We start from the raw sequence: 15,843 nt of genomic DNA on the forward strand, positions 1-15,843 counted from the left end.
TACATGCCCACAAATGACATCATCCTGTAACAGAACCACCCCTGCTAACCATATTCATCATAACTCCCCTACAGTAGGAAACAATAAATTAATATACTCAGGCAGGCAGTTTTTTTGGTTTAGCAAAGACCAATGATGAGTGAATGAGGAGGTCCGGACTATTTCAGGATCTTACGGAGATGGGGACAAACCCGTCAGTCCCATTTCTTTCGGTGGAAGTGAACTGCACTAGTGAAGCAAATGAGGTTTTGTTGCTCTGAAGGAACCCCCCCCCCCAGCATACCATGAGATTCTCCTGTTAATTTCATGCCATTGAGCCGAGGCCCATTTGGATCAGCTATAGCCAGTTTACGCAGCCAAGAGTACCAGAACGAGCTGGCGTGTGGGTAGGCAGACACACGGCGTCCCGCTCTCGCCAAAGACAAATGACAGGCAGCTGTGACCACAATATGATCACATGGTGTCACGTCCTTGTTGATCGGTGGCAGGGAACCATCTTTGTTCCCTCTGTTTCCGTTACCGGGTCAAAGTGAATGAACATTTTTCTTTTCAGCTGATTAACTCAGTGGCTCCATTCCAGATTGAATGATTCAAGAAAAAGGGGATTCTACTGTCCTTTTCTGAAGGCATCATTCTGTTTATACTAAAGTGTTTAAAATCCAGGCAACTTCGCCATCTTGTGGCCATTACCTGACATTACAAGCACAGTGGAAGGAAGTACAGTATTAAACAATAATTACATTGTATATACGTATTTCCTAAGGAGCATGCCAAGTGTCAGTTCATTGATATGGTGTATGAAATTGATACGGTGTAATAATATTGGAAGTTTTAACTGCAACACTGCTCAATCATACCTAAAATCATTATAAAACATAAAAATGTGTAACAGGCCAAAACAGGCAGCAATTTCTTACGTTATTCTTGTGGTAGTGATTGTGTCTTTTTGATGCCAGAAAGTACTGATTTGTTGTATCTGAATCCCACAAGTTAAAAATCTGCTCTTGAGTTAAAAACTGACAAAACTGACTGGCAAAAAGACAAACCAATGACAGACGGAGCTGACCAATCTGATCCACACCCCCAGGCATTGTGCGTGTCTCTCTGCCAGACATGGACCGGGAGGTCCGTGAGGACTACCAGATCGTCATCCAGGCCAAGGACATGGGGGGGCAGCTGGGGGGGCTGGCCGGCACCACCACCGTCAACATAACCCTGAGCGACGTCAACGACAACCCGCCAAGGTTCACTCAGAGTCAGTACTACCCTAACCCTACCACAGAGACGCACTGTAATGCAATTACCACTGCATTATATAAACATTGCAAGGTTTCTGTATACATCAAACTCAGAAATAACGCACACTTCTCATGTTATGACATGTCTTCGTAATTATTATTATTATTTGTTGTAGTAGTAGTAGTAGTAGTAGTATTTCTCATCTTCATATTTCAGCTACAGTATTATAATTAGAATTAGAAGCTTTATTTGTCATTGCATAAAATACGTAGTATTAAACACAACGAAATTTAGAGTTGCCACTCTTAGTCAGTGTTTTAAAACCAATATAGTTAAGAATTAACAAATCTGCCCCAAGGCAGCCTACCCACACTCACTCATACACTCCCCCCAAACCTATTCACTCCTCTCACCCAAAACATTAGTCCCCACCTTCCAACCAAAACAAGACACTCCCCTGCACAAAGGTATAACATCATAGTAAACGTAACAGCATCAGACTATCAAATGCCTGTTGTTAAAGTGCGATGGTGATGAGGATAAAGTGATCAAATACAATTTCCAGAGACATAGTTAATCATTGCAGACGGTGGAAGGAGGGGGGGGGGGGATTGGGGTGGTGGGTGACCAATGTCTGCAGAGGGATATTGTTTTTGTTAAGTGAACGTATGGCCCAGGGAAAAAAACTGTTGGAAAGTCTTGTAGTGCGGGCGTTTAGTGACCTGAACCGCCTGCCGGAGGGAAGCGGGTTGAACAGGTGGTGGGCTGGGTGGGCAGAGTCTTTGAGAATGGACCTGGACCTGGAGAGGCAGCGGGATTCGGCGAGCTTTTCCAGGGAGGGCAGAGGGTGGCCTATGATCTTTTGGGCTGTGTAAATGACCCTCTGCATGGCCTTCCTGTCTGCTGCTGTACATCCCGCATACCATACTGTGATGCTGAAGGTGAGTATGCTTTCGATGACTGTCCGGTAGAAGGACACCAGCAGCTTCTGTTCCAGATGGTTTTTCCTGAGAATTCTCAGGAAGTGCATACGCTGCTGGGCCTTCTTAGTTATTGCTTTAGTGTTGGTGGACCAAGTGAGATCTTCGGTGATGTGTACCCCTAGGAATTTAACTGACGGCACCTGCTCAATGCATTCCCCGTTAAGATTCAGTGGAGCATGGGCAGTGCGTTTGCGTCTGAAGTCTATGATGATTTCCTTGGTTTTTAGTGTGTTGAGAAGTAAGTTGTTTGATGTGCACCAAGTTGCAAGTGACTGCACCTCATCTCTGTATGCTGTCTCATCGCCCCCTGAAATGAGACCGACCACTGTGGTATCATCTGCGAACTTTATGATGAGGTTGGAGGGGTGGATGGGGGAACAATCTGATGTATAGAGTGTGTACAGGAGTGGGCTCAACACACAGCCTTGGGGGGAGCCAGTGCTAAGTGTGAGCGAAGGGGAAAGATGGCGACCGAGTCTCACTTGTTGTGGCCTATTGGAGAGGAAGTCTTTAATCCAAGCGCAGGTGGAGGGAGGGAGGCGTAAGTCCAGGAGTTTTTTAATCAGAATGTCCGGGTTTATTGTATTGAAGGCTGAGCTGAAATCTATGAAGAGCAGTCTTGCATAGTTACCCGGGTGGTCAAGGTGTTTTCAGCGTTGCATGGAGGGCGATGGCAATGGCGTCCTCAGTGGAACGGTTTGCCCTGTAGGCTAACTGGTGGGGGTCAAATGATGGAGGGAGGTAGTCTTTGATGTGCTTGGCAACCAGCTTTTCCAGGCACTTCATTGCCACAGATGTTAATGCCACAGGCCTAAAGTTGTTCAGGTTTTTGCAGGCAGATGTTTTTGGAACTGGAATGATGGTAGAGGATTTCCAGCAGTATGGGACGATGGCTCGGGACAGGGAGATGTTGAAAATCTTGGTGAAAATTCCTGCCAGTTGGTCTGAGCACGCCTTGAGTACCTTGCCAGGCACTCCATCCGGTCCAGCTGTTTTCCTTGGATTAACCTCCCTCAGGACCCTCCTCACCTGATGTTCCTGGAGGAGTAGCGGGGTGTTGGTGAAGGCTGGGGGGGGTGCTGAATGACCATTTGCCTCGAACCGGGCAAAGAAGTTATAAAAGTCAATGAAGAAAGGTGCTAAATGTAAATGTAAAGTAAATGTACTGATCTGTGTTTAGCAGCAGGATATGTAAAACAGGATTTTCATTGCATAGTGGAACCGACTGTTTATTGCGCACATGACAAACTCTTGATTCTTGAATGAAAAGCTGATGATCTTTATGCGATTCACTGGCCAATGGCGCCACCATGTGGTAAAGAAGTGATCTATAAACAATGTTACGACAATACAATTTTTCTCGATTGCCTTGGCACATTTTCTGAAACGTGCTTAACATTGTCAAGAGTAAAAGGGCATTTCTCTAAACAGTTCATATAGCACAACACTATGGTTTAGCTGCAGAAGCCTGTAACTCACCCACAACAATTAACTCACTTCTCAAAAGCAAATAATTGCACCAATGAATTAGTGAGTGCCACCAAAATTGAAAGTACAATCAGTATTGATTTAACTATGAGAGTCAAAATGCTTAGATATATTCTCAGTATGCTCCAAAGCTCCACAATTTTGAATGATAGCCGGTTTCCAATTTCTCATTGTCACTGGCTGTTCATTTTTCTTTAGCAAACTAATACTTATTCAAGTCAAAGGCACCACTTTCAACACTGCAAGGCTCTACATTACAGTATGCAAAGTTCACTGGCAAGATAAGGCACTCGCATGCACATGAAACTTCAGGTCTCAAGGTACGGTGCAATATCAAACCAAACAGTCACACAGCAAAATGACAACACAGAAACAACAAAATGTACTGAGGGAACCAAAAATGCAGCAATGGCATATAACTGCAATACATGAAATATATGTATTTTTAAATCATTTTGAAAGCCTAGTTAATTGTTTTTTATGTGGTGGCTAACATGATGATCACATACATAAATAGTTTTGGGTGTATCATTATTACAATGGGAAACTACATAATCTAGTTTGACCAACAGGACTGAAAATTGTGGCAAATGATGACAATTGTATAAAACCAGCTGCATATATGTACTAAAACACTTAGAAATGTGTGTGAAGCATTGATAAATGATGTTCTGCTGTGCAGAAGTTACATTATAGTGTGGGGATTACACTTGTTGTTTTGCAAATGTTAATTCTTGGTTAAGAAATGCGGCAAAGCAATCGAGAAAATCCGTAAGTGTTCAATCTAGCAGTTTAGTTGATGTTGCTTCTTTCCACCTAAGCAGTTTACATCCGTGTCTTTGTGGTCCAGGGCTATATCAGATGAGTGTCCCAGAGTCGGCACCAGTCGGGTCGGTGGTGGGCCGGATCAGAGCCAAGGACCGCGATGAGGGCATCAACGCGGCAGTGAAGTACTCCATCATCGACGGCGATGGCCGGGACTGCTTTCACATTAGCACCGACCCTACCAACCAGTTTGGCATCATTACTGTCAAAAAGGTGGGTGGGGGGCAGCAGGGGGCAGCTGAGGGTGTCAGGGGGTTGATTGGGAGACGATAGACGAGATCATCTGAGCCCAAGCTATCTATCACACGCTTGCTGGGTGACAGACAACTGTGACATGGGAGCGCAGAGCTTATTTAAAGTTATTCAATCCTTCAGGAAGTTTGTTTGTTTGTATGTTGGTTTGTTTTTCTCAATTGCTTTGGCATATTTCATGAAAGCTACTTAAAATTCTCAAGAGTATAAGAGCATTTCTCAAAACAGTTCATGCATACAGCACACTATGGTTTAGCTGCAAAAGCCTGTAACCCAAACAATTAACTCAAGTATCAAAAATAAATAATTCCTCAATGAATCACTCAGTGCCACCAAAATGAAAAGTACAATCTACATCGGTTTAACTATGAGCGTCAAAATGCTTAGATATATTGTCAAAATGTCAGTGTAAGTATGCGCCATAATTCTGAATGATAGTCGGTTCTCACTTTCTCATTGTCACTGGCTGATCATTTTTCATTAGCACATTGTTACTTTTTCATTCACAGACACCTGTTATAACATTGCAAAGCTCTGCATTAAAGTATGTAAAGTTCACTGGCAAGAGGAAGCATTCGCTAGCACTACATGTCAGATCTCAAGACACAGTACAATAGCAAACAAAAAAGTCACCCAGCACTGTACAACACAAAAACAGCAAAATGGCAGTACAAGAACAACAAAATAACAACAAAATCATGTACCGTGGGAACCAAAAACATAACAATGACATATCACTGCAATTTATGGAATATATATTTTGAAAGCTCAACTGTTTTACTTGTGGTGGCTAATACGGTGATCACTTATATATATTTTATATATTTTGGGTGTAAAATTATTACAGTGGGAAACTACATAATCTATTATAACCAACAAGACCAAAACAACTGAAAATCTTGACAAAGGATGAGAATTGTACAAAACCATTTGCATATATGCAGTAAAACATTTGAAAATTTGTGTGAAGCAATAAGAAATGATGTGCAGAAGTGACATTATGGTGTGGGGATTACACTAGTTGTTTTGCAAATGTTAATTGTCATTTGAATAATATGCCAAAGCAATTGAGAAAATCTGTAAAGTGACAGACAGCCCAGATTTGCATTATAATTTCTTTCATAATTACTGATTGCAGATTCTGATGAATAGAGTTTTGGGTCCATGAAACTGTAATATTTCACCCCCCCCCCCCCCCAACAGCGGCTGGACTTTGAGACCAAGCGCAGCCACACTCTGAAGGTAGAGGGCGCCAACACACAGCTGGACCCGCGCTTCCTGAGCCTGGGGCCCTTCAGTGACGTCACCATCGTGCACATCAGTGTGGAGGATGTGGACGAGCCCCCGCTCTTCGATGCCCCCGCCTACTTCGTGGAGGTGCCCGAGGACGCCGAGGTGGGCACCGCGCTGAAGATGGCCTACGCCCGGGACCCCGATGCGGCCAATAACTCCATAAGGTGAGGTGTAGGTGGCACTCAGAGGGGTGCTGCACACAAATATAGGGCAAAATGGAATTTAATATCCGATCCAATTTAATAGCCGCCTGGTGGGGTTAGAAGGAATTGCAAGGAGGATGCAGGCGAGAGGAACAAAGAGAAATATGTTTGAGGATTTTAGACCTATTTCGAAAATATTTTTTAAAGATGAACAAATTAAAAGAACTCAATTTTATGCAATTTTATGTAATAATTAAAGTTTTTTGGGGGTTACAGTGGGGGGGCGGATCAGGCCAAATATATCAGCCCTATGGAGCGGCCCTGTCAAAAAAACATTTGAATAGCAATGAAGTAATCAGAAATTTAAAAAACTCACCAGGTGGCGCTGTTGCCTTACACCTCCAGTATCATGGGTTTGATTCTGACCACATGCTTGTGTGTGCAGTTTAAATATGGTCTGACCATTTCCACGTCTCTGCTATACTCTTCATTCTTAAATCACTAGTTATACTAACTCTCTGTCAGTAGGTGGCAGAATTGTCACATATGTTTGTGCAGGGCTATCATCTATCTGTTCTGAGGTCAGCAAATGTGCGACAGTAGTGGTGAGCATAAGCTTCCTGGGCTGTGAAGCCAAACACAACCCGCTCAACTCTGCGGGAATTCACGGCCTTTTTAATTAAGGGCCCGTTCGGCTCCGTTAAATCCGTGTGCTGTTTCCGCGCGTGAATCCCTACCTCCCGCCAATCTCTCCTCACCCTGATAGCAGCCAAGAGCCTGTTGGTGTCAGTTGTTCATGTTCCCCGCGTTTGTCTCATAAACATGTTTATTCGTTGATTCATTCTATAAATTTAGGCAGCTTATTCCCTTCACCCATGCGGGGTCTTGGGCTCTCTGAAAGGGTAAAAGCAGCAGCTTGTGTACAAGCCCAGACAAAGAGGAGTCAGTTTTGCCCCGTTCCCCGTGATCTGCAGGGTCCTTTTCAAGGACGATGTCCCTTATCCAGTGGACCAGAAGCCTGAGGCCAGAATCCATCAGCCGAGCTTGATAAGGATTAGCTAGGAAGACCCAAGAGCTGGAATCAAGACCCGCAAATAGCGTGATAGGCAGTGGCCAGTGCTGTGGCTGCTGTGGAGGATTAAGAGCCAGCATTCCTGATAGAGTCAAGCGCCGCAGAGAGCTGTGGAGAAAATTATCAGACCAGAGTCTGCTGAGGATTTGAGTCTATAGTGAAAGGAATGCCATTGTAGACTTCCGAAAGAGACAGTCTCTGCATCAGAGGATGCGTTTGGAGCGTGAAAATGTAAAACGGAACAACTGACCTAGCGTGTGCCATAGGGCAGAGTCCATTGCTGCAGTCTGACAATCAAGGGTCTCCTTGGAGAGGAGAAGCAGGGCACCGGGCAGCGGAGGGAGCCTCTGGGGGAACGGCTGATCTGCCAGACAGCTGTCCCCCTCCCGACCTTCCCGGCTGCAGGGCTCGGTACATTCAGAATCACCCTGGAGGAAGGGTCAGGCACGAGCAGACGATCGGGGATAGGATAATCCTCAGACGTCTGCTGCTACACCGCCCACAGCTGCCTCGGGACACCTACTGGTGCTGACGTGGAAACCACACCGACGCCATTAGGGCATTGGGGGTTGTGGTGGCATCCAGCATGTTTTTCTCTTCATAATTATCACCATCCCAGAGAATTTCCTCCGTCAGCTTGTCCGTGTGATCTTCAAAAGATTGCCCATTTCAGATGTGTAATTACAGGACAGCTCAGGGACTGCGCAGTCGGGGGATTAGGCCATTTTAAACGATCATCCAATATCACGTAATAGAGAGGTGTTTGCAGACAACCCCCACCACTTCTGTAACGAGAGACAAAGCTTTCCCACTCAGTATCCCGGGTCTTTATCACAACCAGTGACGAGTATGCTGATCGGGGAGGAAATGCAGTCTTCGTTTGCCTGGGATGAAAAGGCAGATTGGACGTAATTACATGCTGGACAAGAAACAGCAGCATCAAGTGTCGAAAGACCTACCATTAATAGCCACCCTCAGCCCCCTACCTCTGTTCTCCACCAGTTCCATTGATTTGATAAATTGCACACATTGTCATACACACACACACACACACAGACAAACAAAAAAACGCGCAACTGTTCGACACTATTCATTTGACTATTCATTGGTGGAAGAATAGTGCAGATGTACTTCGGGGGAATTTCTTTTGGCTTCCAACACCCGCCGTGCCTCTTGCTCCCCCCTTGGCAAAACAGGAGCTGAAAGTACAGGGGCTTTTTCTGACAGAAAACCAGCCTGATATCAGCCCCAGACAGGGAGGAGGCGAGCAATGAGCCAGTCATTCTTGATGCGTACGAAGAAAAGGGAAATTAAACCTCAATAGACTGCTGGGGATCCGTCTTGCCTTACAATCAACTTTCCATGGGTGTAGTGCAATTTATGTTAGATCTATAAGGCTGGAAAACTGACAATCATTTTTCAGGCTAATAGCCCGACTCTAGTGGGTCTGTGCAAGAAACATCCCTCCTCTGGCAGATAAGTCTCCTGAGCCCAACGTCAATGGCTCATATCCTATCATGTCAAACTGAGTCTTGGAAAACCTTGCAGTTCCACATCTGCTCACTGGCAAGGCCCCTCGCTGAATGCAAAACCTGTGCATCAATGGCAGAACGTAAAGAAACCCTTCTGCCACTTGACTGATAAATCGACACATAACGGACCAACATCCGTCTTCCTCTTCGTCACCCATGTTGGCTGGTCAGGTACTCCATCGAGAAGACCAGTGACCCTGGGAAGTACTTCTACATTGACATCACATCCGGAGCACTGATGACTGTGAGGCCACTGGATCGAGAGGAGGTTGCCTGGCACAACGTCACCCTGCTGGCAATGGAGATGAGTGAGTCATTGCGCTACAGATTCCTCAACATGTAGACTACTAGCGAGACACTCAAGCCTAGGCTAAAAATTGTAATTGACACCTGCTGGGAATCTACACTCTGGTTTCCTGATTCTGTTGATAAACCCAACACCTTAGCTAAGATACAGTGTCTCATAACTTTGCAGAAGCTTCTACATCTAATGTTATCCATATTGTGCATGAGTTAATTAGTGATATAGCATGATAGTTGCCCATCTAATATTCTTGTAGCAGCATTGCGCTTTGAACATTCTGTTCTACACAGCAAGAAAACAAACACATGCCAGGTACACTTGTGGAGCTCCTAGATTGTTTTTTAAATCAATACACAATCTTAATACCGCATGTCAGCATTTTTAAATGAAAAAAAAAAACAACAGCTATTCAAGCTGAGAACGGTCTTTTCTGGCTTTCAGCGTTACCTGAAGTCAGTGGGAGAATTGATTGCATCTTCCTCTAATTAATTGATTGATGGAAGGACCCTGCATCAGTTAATACCACCACTTACGTGCAACTTATTTCACAATTACGCACTTGATTAAGGCATGAAAATTGTTGTTGGTTATGATGAGTAATGGGCCTGCCGGAGGAGCGCCTGACTGCGCCACAGGGGCACCGCAAATGCCAAAATGTGACACACACGACCCGCAAATCCCACAAGCCTCATGGGAGTCTAATGAGCGATTCACCCCAGACTTCATTTAAACAGATTTGTACTGAGCTCATATCCTCTCCCCTTGCAGATAATCCCTCTCAAATCGGCAGCGTGTCAGTCACGGTGAAGGTACTGGATGTCAATGACAACCCCCCCCAGCTGGCACAATACTATGAAGCTTTCGTCTGCGAGAATGCGAAAGCTGGGCAGGTACTGTAATCCCAGTTGGGATAATTTTGGCTAGCAGCCGGTAGTATAGTAGCTAAAGATACTCATCTCTGCTCAGAGCTCGACTGTTTTGCTATTGAATAAGGTACTTAAGCTGATTGCTCCGGTAAAACATCCAGGTGCACTGATTGCAAGTTGATGTGACCTGACCATAAGTACAAGTGCAGGCCAAACACAAGCTGCTGACTGTGTCTGAGACATAGCCTTAACGTGGCTTTAGCGATCAATGAACTGCGAGCGTAATCCCAGGGCTCAACACTGTTCAGCACTCGCTGCGAAAGACACTCTGGAGAAGGCTGTGAGTTACAAACGTCACTGCGGATATGAGCATCTGCTGTGAAAATAATCGAATTTCACGGATGGACTCCACATCACTCCCGCAGTATGACTGAAGTACTTCACATTTGGAAGCTAGATTAAAATACATCAGCCTGAGTTGTCCAGCCATAGAATCACGTGATGCAGAAGGAGCAGACGGCTGATGTGGTGACCAATATTGACTAAATTACATTACATACACTTGCCGATCATCCATCAAGACGGTACTTGTAGATTTCTCACTGCTCATATTTTTCTTGCATTTCTTTGCTGGTTCACAGCTGGTTCAGACAGTGACAGCTGTGGACCTTGATGACCCACTTGGGGGGCAGCACTTCTACTACAGCCTGGCACCCGAGGCAGCCAACAACCCCAACTTCACGCTCCGGGACAACCAAGGTAAGGAAGCTGGTTGGAGCAGGAGCAGCATCTCCAGCCCAGTCTGGCTACCGATCAAGTATGATCAAGTATAGCTGTTATCTGAGACATCGGTTAAACCATCTCAAGCTCACTTCCACTAAAATATGCGTTAAATCTGCTTCCAATATGCCGATGTTTTTCAGCATATGAAGTTACTGAGGCTTTCAGTTGGCAAGCGAACAGATCAGTTGGACTGGGAACATCAGTGTAACCTTGTGAAAGTTTCCTTCAAAGATTTACTCAACATTACTGCAGAATGAATATGAAGCAATTGTTGATCTGCAAGCTATGTGAAGTGTTTGCAGTCTGACTTTTAGTCACTGAAGCTTTGCAAATGAAACCCGGTTACAGTGCATGGGGTACCGTGAACATTTCTTGCACGCAGCCTCCAGCAGCCTGGCCAGGAAAGGCTGTGCCTTGTGTTTCAGACAAGTGGCTCGGATTTAAGAACAGGCCTTCAATAAATTGACAGAGTCGAGTTAGCATGCTGGCTGCCGTAGGATTTAAGCCCACCGCATTATCTCGGTTGACTGCAGGAGCAGGTTTTAGGGACCTGTAAGATAGCGGTTGCAATGAAGTGTGTCAAAGCGGTACGCGGCCTGCCTTCAACGCAAATGCCTTAGCCTGATACAGAATTGGAAATGACTGAAGTGGGATGCAAATTTTGGAAAGTGCGATCCTCGACAATGCAAGCCTTCCCTTTGAGCTGTAGCTTTGGCTCTCGTCTCAGTGCCAATGTGTGTCTTTCAATGATAAATCAACTGGCAAAATCAGAAGATCACAACCTTGATTACGAGCCAGCCAGGAACGTAGGGGATATGCATGTTTCCAGCTGCCTCTGGCATTCTCATGACAGAGTTGCACATCTGTTGGACTGCAGGTCGGCCTGTACCTGGGCATCCAACCCAGATGTGTGCTGTCAGGTTTTTGGAACTAGCAACTGTGTCATCTAATCCCAGACAGATCCCACACGGGACGGTACTTTCGTACTACAAAGGAAAACTCCCCCGGCTGGCCAGCTGGCCTAGCTGGCTGCTCACTAACAGGCCTCTATTCTCCCACCCCCTCCAACCTAAGATAACTCAGCCTGGATCCTGACGCGACGCGGCGGGTTCTCTCAACGTGACCAGAGCATCTACCGGCTGCCCATCTTCATCTCTGATGGCCAGAAGCCGGTGCAGACCAGCACCGGTACTCTGACAGTGCGTGTGTGCAGCTGCGACGGTGGTGGCACCGTGATCTCCTGCAACGCCGAGGCCTATGCATTACCTGCCAGCTTGAGCCGTGGAGCACTCATCGCCATCCTGGCCTGCGTCTTCGTTCTCCTCGGTACCTGCTGCACTAAACTGCCATTATGTATAAAACCATACTCAGCGACACCAAGTGACATCAATGCCTGTAGTATTAGTACTAATAGCACAATACTCAGGGTATCAGTACTACTGCAATACCCCCAGTTTTAGTACTAATAATACAATACCCAACATAGCAGTGCTACTGTAACACCCATAGTATTAATTAATACTAATGCTGCAGTACCCATGGAAGTAGTTCTACTGTAATACCCTTTGTATTAGCACAATATCCACAGTTATAGTACCACTACAATACCTAGGAGTGTAATATTATTACATCATGTGTTTCCTGTCTATACCAGAGACGCTTTCAACTTCGATATTTAACATTTCATTAAATTTAAATAGTTTATTGAATTCTTTGATTATATGCAAGCCTCTTTCCAAGCACACTAAAACTGAGTGATAATAGCTGCTTAATGAATATCTCTGCCGTACATCCTGCGGGGCTGTCAACCTTGGAAGAGTATCATGCATGAGGTTTATGTGACTGTGATGGGGGTAGTCATGACAACGCCGGTGAAAGAGTAGTGGGGAGCTTCTATGATTACTTATAGAGTGATATTATTTTGGTAGCACATGGATAACCGTCAGCAACAGCTATTTCCGTGTTAAAAGCAGCAGGACCAATTGCTATGTGTTCCTTGCTGTGGGTTTGCTACACAGCGGGGCCTGGGGCACAGGCCGCGTGATGTAACGTGTATCGAGGCTCCTCCGAGCACGAGAGCTGGTAGATTGGCGATGACAGATCTTGTCAGCATGTCACACGTACAGCCGTGAGATGAGCTGCGGGGAGAAGGAAGTTACGTGGGGGGGGGGGGGGGCGGCAGAGTAGCGGGAACGATGGGCTCGACAAATTGAGGGGAACAGAAGAACGAAAAGAAAAGGGAACTGCGCAGGGTGTCAAGACTGCAGCGTTCTGGGCCTGAGAGAAACAGCAGCAGCCAAGGCTTATAGGATCGGTAATAAGGCACAGGTGAAGTGGATGATGTCATGGTCACATGTCTCAGTTCCTACCACATCTTAAAGTGACACGCACCTTTTAATTACAATTGACTACAACACATTTTAATAAGTATAAGTTTATTGAATAATGATTATTATAGCATGTAGACCATATATATTAGAAACAGAGTATTTTTTTATTGTTTTTTAATCCAAAAGCCTTTGGTGATAGGTTAGATAATAAATTCTGTCATATGAATATGCATATATTTGGCTGTGAACAGGGGAGGGCAACACAAAGCTGTCTATCAAGGCTTACCGGTACTATCCTGACCCATAAATCCCTCCCCCCCCCCCCCCCGACAATCCCTCCCCAGTGATGACTCTGCTAGTCCTGTCTCTCCGGAGCCACCGCAAGAAGCCATACCTGTGCGACGAGGAGGAGAACGTGCACGAGAACATCGTGCGGTACGACGACGAGGGCGGTGGCGAGGAGGACACGGAGGCCTTCGACATCGCCGCCATGTGGAACCCCCGGGAGGTGCACCTGGGCCGGATCCGGCAGGACATGGTGCCCGAAATCGAGAGCCTGTCGCGGCACGTGCCGCAAGTTCCAGTATCCGGCGGCGGCGTGCATGGTTATGTGCTGGCCAAGCTCTTCGAGGCTGACCTGGACCCCTGCGCACCCCCCTATGACTCGCTCCAGACATACGCCTACGAGGGGGAGGGCTCAGTAGCCGATTCGCTTAGCTCGCTGCAGTCCGCCACCTCCAACGGCGACCACGATTATGACTATCTCAGTGACTGGGGGCCCCGCTTCCGGAAACTGGCCGAGATGTATGGGGCGTTGGAGGCGAGCGGCCCACTCTGGTAGCTCCCCCCCCTTAACCCCTGGCAAGATCTGCCCTCTCCTCACCTTTGACCTCTGACCTCCGACCCCTTGAACTCTCAAGTTCACATTGCTGCAGACATACCATTGTGCTCCAGTGCAGAGGAGGCCGGCTTTTCAGGATGGGCCTTAGGGGCTGTCAGGGAGGTCAGAAACAACCTGCTCCTCTTGACATTATACTCCCGTGAGCCTCCGGCGAATGGGGGAAGCGGGAAATCAGGCGAGCGGTTCATTCGATAGGGGGCAGTCTCTAGTTCTGATGTGGAATACCATGGAGAAGAGCATGGATGTTGGGGAATTTTCTCTCACCCCTTTGTGTTTTTAGTATTTCTAGCTAGACTGGCTAATCCCGTGCTAGTGAAAAGAGCGTGGAATTTTGGGAGAATCCTGTTTTATGTTAGACAACCTGCAAGTCCATCATCCAGTATTTGTCACTGTTAGAAAAATGTCAGTCTCCTAGGCTCCAGTAACACCTGTTCTGGACAGTTATATCTATTTATTCATGCGTGGTATATATAGTTTATATAAATTATTGGCTGAGAACTCACACGCAAAACAAACATGACGTTTAAACCTAATGATGTAACGTGGTTATCGTACTGGTGTTTGGATAGTAATTCCATTTTTATGTGTATTTAAAGAAATTCCCCAGAAATTCTGAATGTTTCCAGGCATTCAGGAAGTTCGCAGATCGTAATCCCATGTGGATTTTATGGTTGATATGTTTAATGTATTCCATAGACTTTTTTCAATCTTTTCTTTTGGTTGGTCTGGATGATGCACAGGTAGGGGAAAAAAACAGGAACAAAAAACAGTAAACCTCATTGGGTGACCTGTCTTGAAACACTCCCAGTGACTTCCATGGCTGACACTGTACTAAGTAATTCTGGAGCGACATCATTATAGGAAAAAAAGTCCCGTTTCCCAAAACTGCTGACTCACCATGCCAATTCGAGTTGAAGGTGTCTGAAGGTCATGCTCCACAGAAGCCGTAACAGCTTCTTGTGAAAAACAGGCTTTTATTTTGGTAATTGTGCATCTCTGAGAATCCTCCATTTTTAAAATGGCTGCCTGCTACTTAGACCACAGCCATGTCGTCATTGCTCAAGCCCTACATTGGCAACTGCCCCGTTCCACCAGAACCACGGGGTACCGCTCGGACCGGACTGCGAGCCTGGCCATCTGCAGAAGTGCCAAACATACTGTGGACCTTCCAAATGGAGTGGAAAGCAGAGCTGTCCTACAGGGAGGATGGCCAAAGGTGTGCGGACTTCAATGTGTGAGACCTGTCAGAAGCCAGTCTGCCTTGAGACTACCAAGGTGTATCTGAATGTATATAGTTTTTGTATATTTGGTTATAAAAACATCTGACAAATTTGTCTTCTTGTTAATTATTATACAAAACACTGAGATTTCTTCCTCCAGTCCTGTACATCTGTATCAGTATATTATTACTATCACTTTCATAACATGATAACCTACCTCCAACCCAGGGTTAATGCTACAGTAGTTTGAAACCTTAGCGTGTTTCTGTGCATATCTTCAGTGCAACTTCTGCTATTAGGAATAGGACAGATGCCACGCCCCCAACAGAATGGTTACAGTGTCTAGTTGGCTCCCTGCTCCATCAATAATTCACTCAGCCAATCAGAGAGTCAGTGGCAGGATACACCCTGGATGGTACACTACTTTCTGTGTGCATTCATACACATACACATACACACGCACACACCAAGGGAAATATAAAGTCATTAACTCGATGTTACACAGTATCTTTGGACTGTCAGGAAACCCAGAGGAAGCCTGATCAAGTCTTATGAAGAGACAGTGTTGTTACTGTAATCAAACCACATCGCCCCCAATTTTTTAGCAGTCCC

General features: G+C 45.8%; 1 protein-coding gene across 2 annotated transcripts in view; it reads left to right on the plus strand.

Annotated features, from left to right (window-relative positions):
• LOC111850893 (cadherin-20) overlaps positions 1 to 15,341 on the plus strand; it is a 54,818-nt gene extending 39,477 nt beyond the window's left edge. For both annotated transcript variants that reach the window (XM_023825259.2, XM_072710477.1), the window contains exons 5-12: positions 1,088 to 1,255; positions 4,561 to 4,748; positions 5,991 to 6,244; positions 8,999 to 9,135; positions 9,900 to 10,021; positions 10,639 to 10,756; positions 11,855 to 12,106; positions 13,455 to 15,341. In XM_023825259.2, the coding sequence (XP_023681027.1) occupies positions 1,088 to 1,255; positions 4,561 to 4,748; positions 5,991 to 6,244; positions 8,999 to 9,135; positions 9,900 to 10,021; positions 10,639 to 10,756; positions 11,855 to 12,106; positions 13,455 to 13,951 (1,736 nt within the window). In that variant the 3' untranslated portion in view covers positions 13,952 to 15,341. The remainder of the gene's footprint in view (positions 1 to 1,087; positions 1,256 to 4,560; positions 4,749 to 5,990; positions 6,245 to 8,998; positions 9,136 to 9,899; positions 10,022 to 10,638; positions 10,757 to 11,854; positions 12,107 to 13,454) is intronic.
• The last annotated feature ends 502 nt before the right edge of the window (positions 15,342 to 15,843 follow it).

Source organism: Paramormyrops kingsleyae, chromosome 4 (genome assembly GCF_048594095.1).
Source record: "Paramormyrops kingsleyae isolate MSU_618 chromosome 4, PKINGS_0.4, whole genome shotgun sequence".
In the NCBI taxonomy this organism is placed as follows: Eukaryota; Metazoa; Chordata; class Actinopteri; order Osteoglossiformes; family Mormyridae; genus Paramormyrops; species Paramormyrops kingsleyae.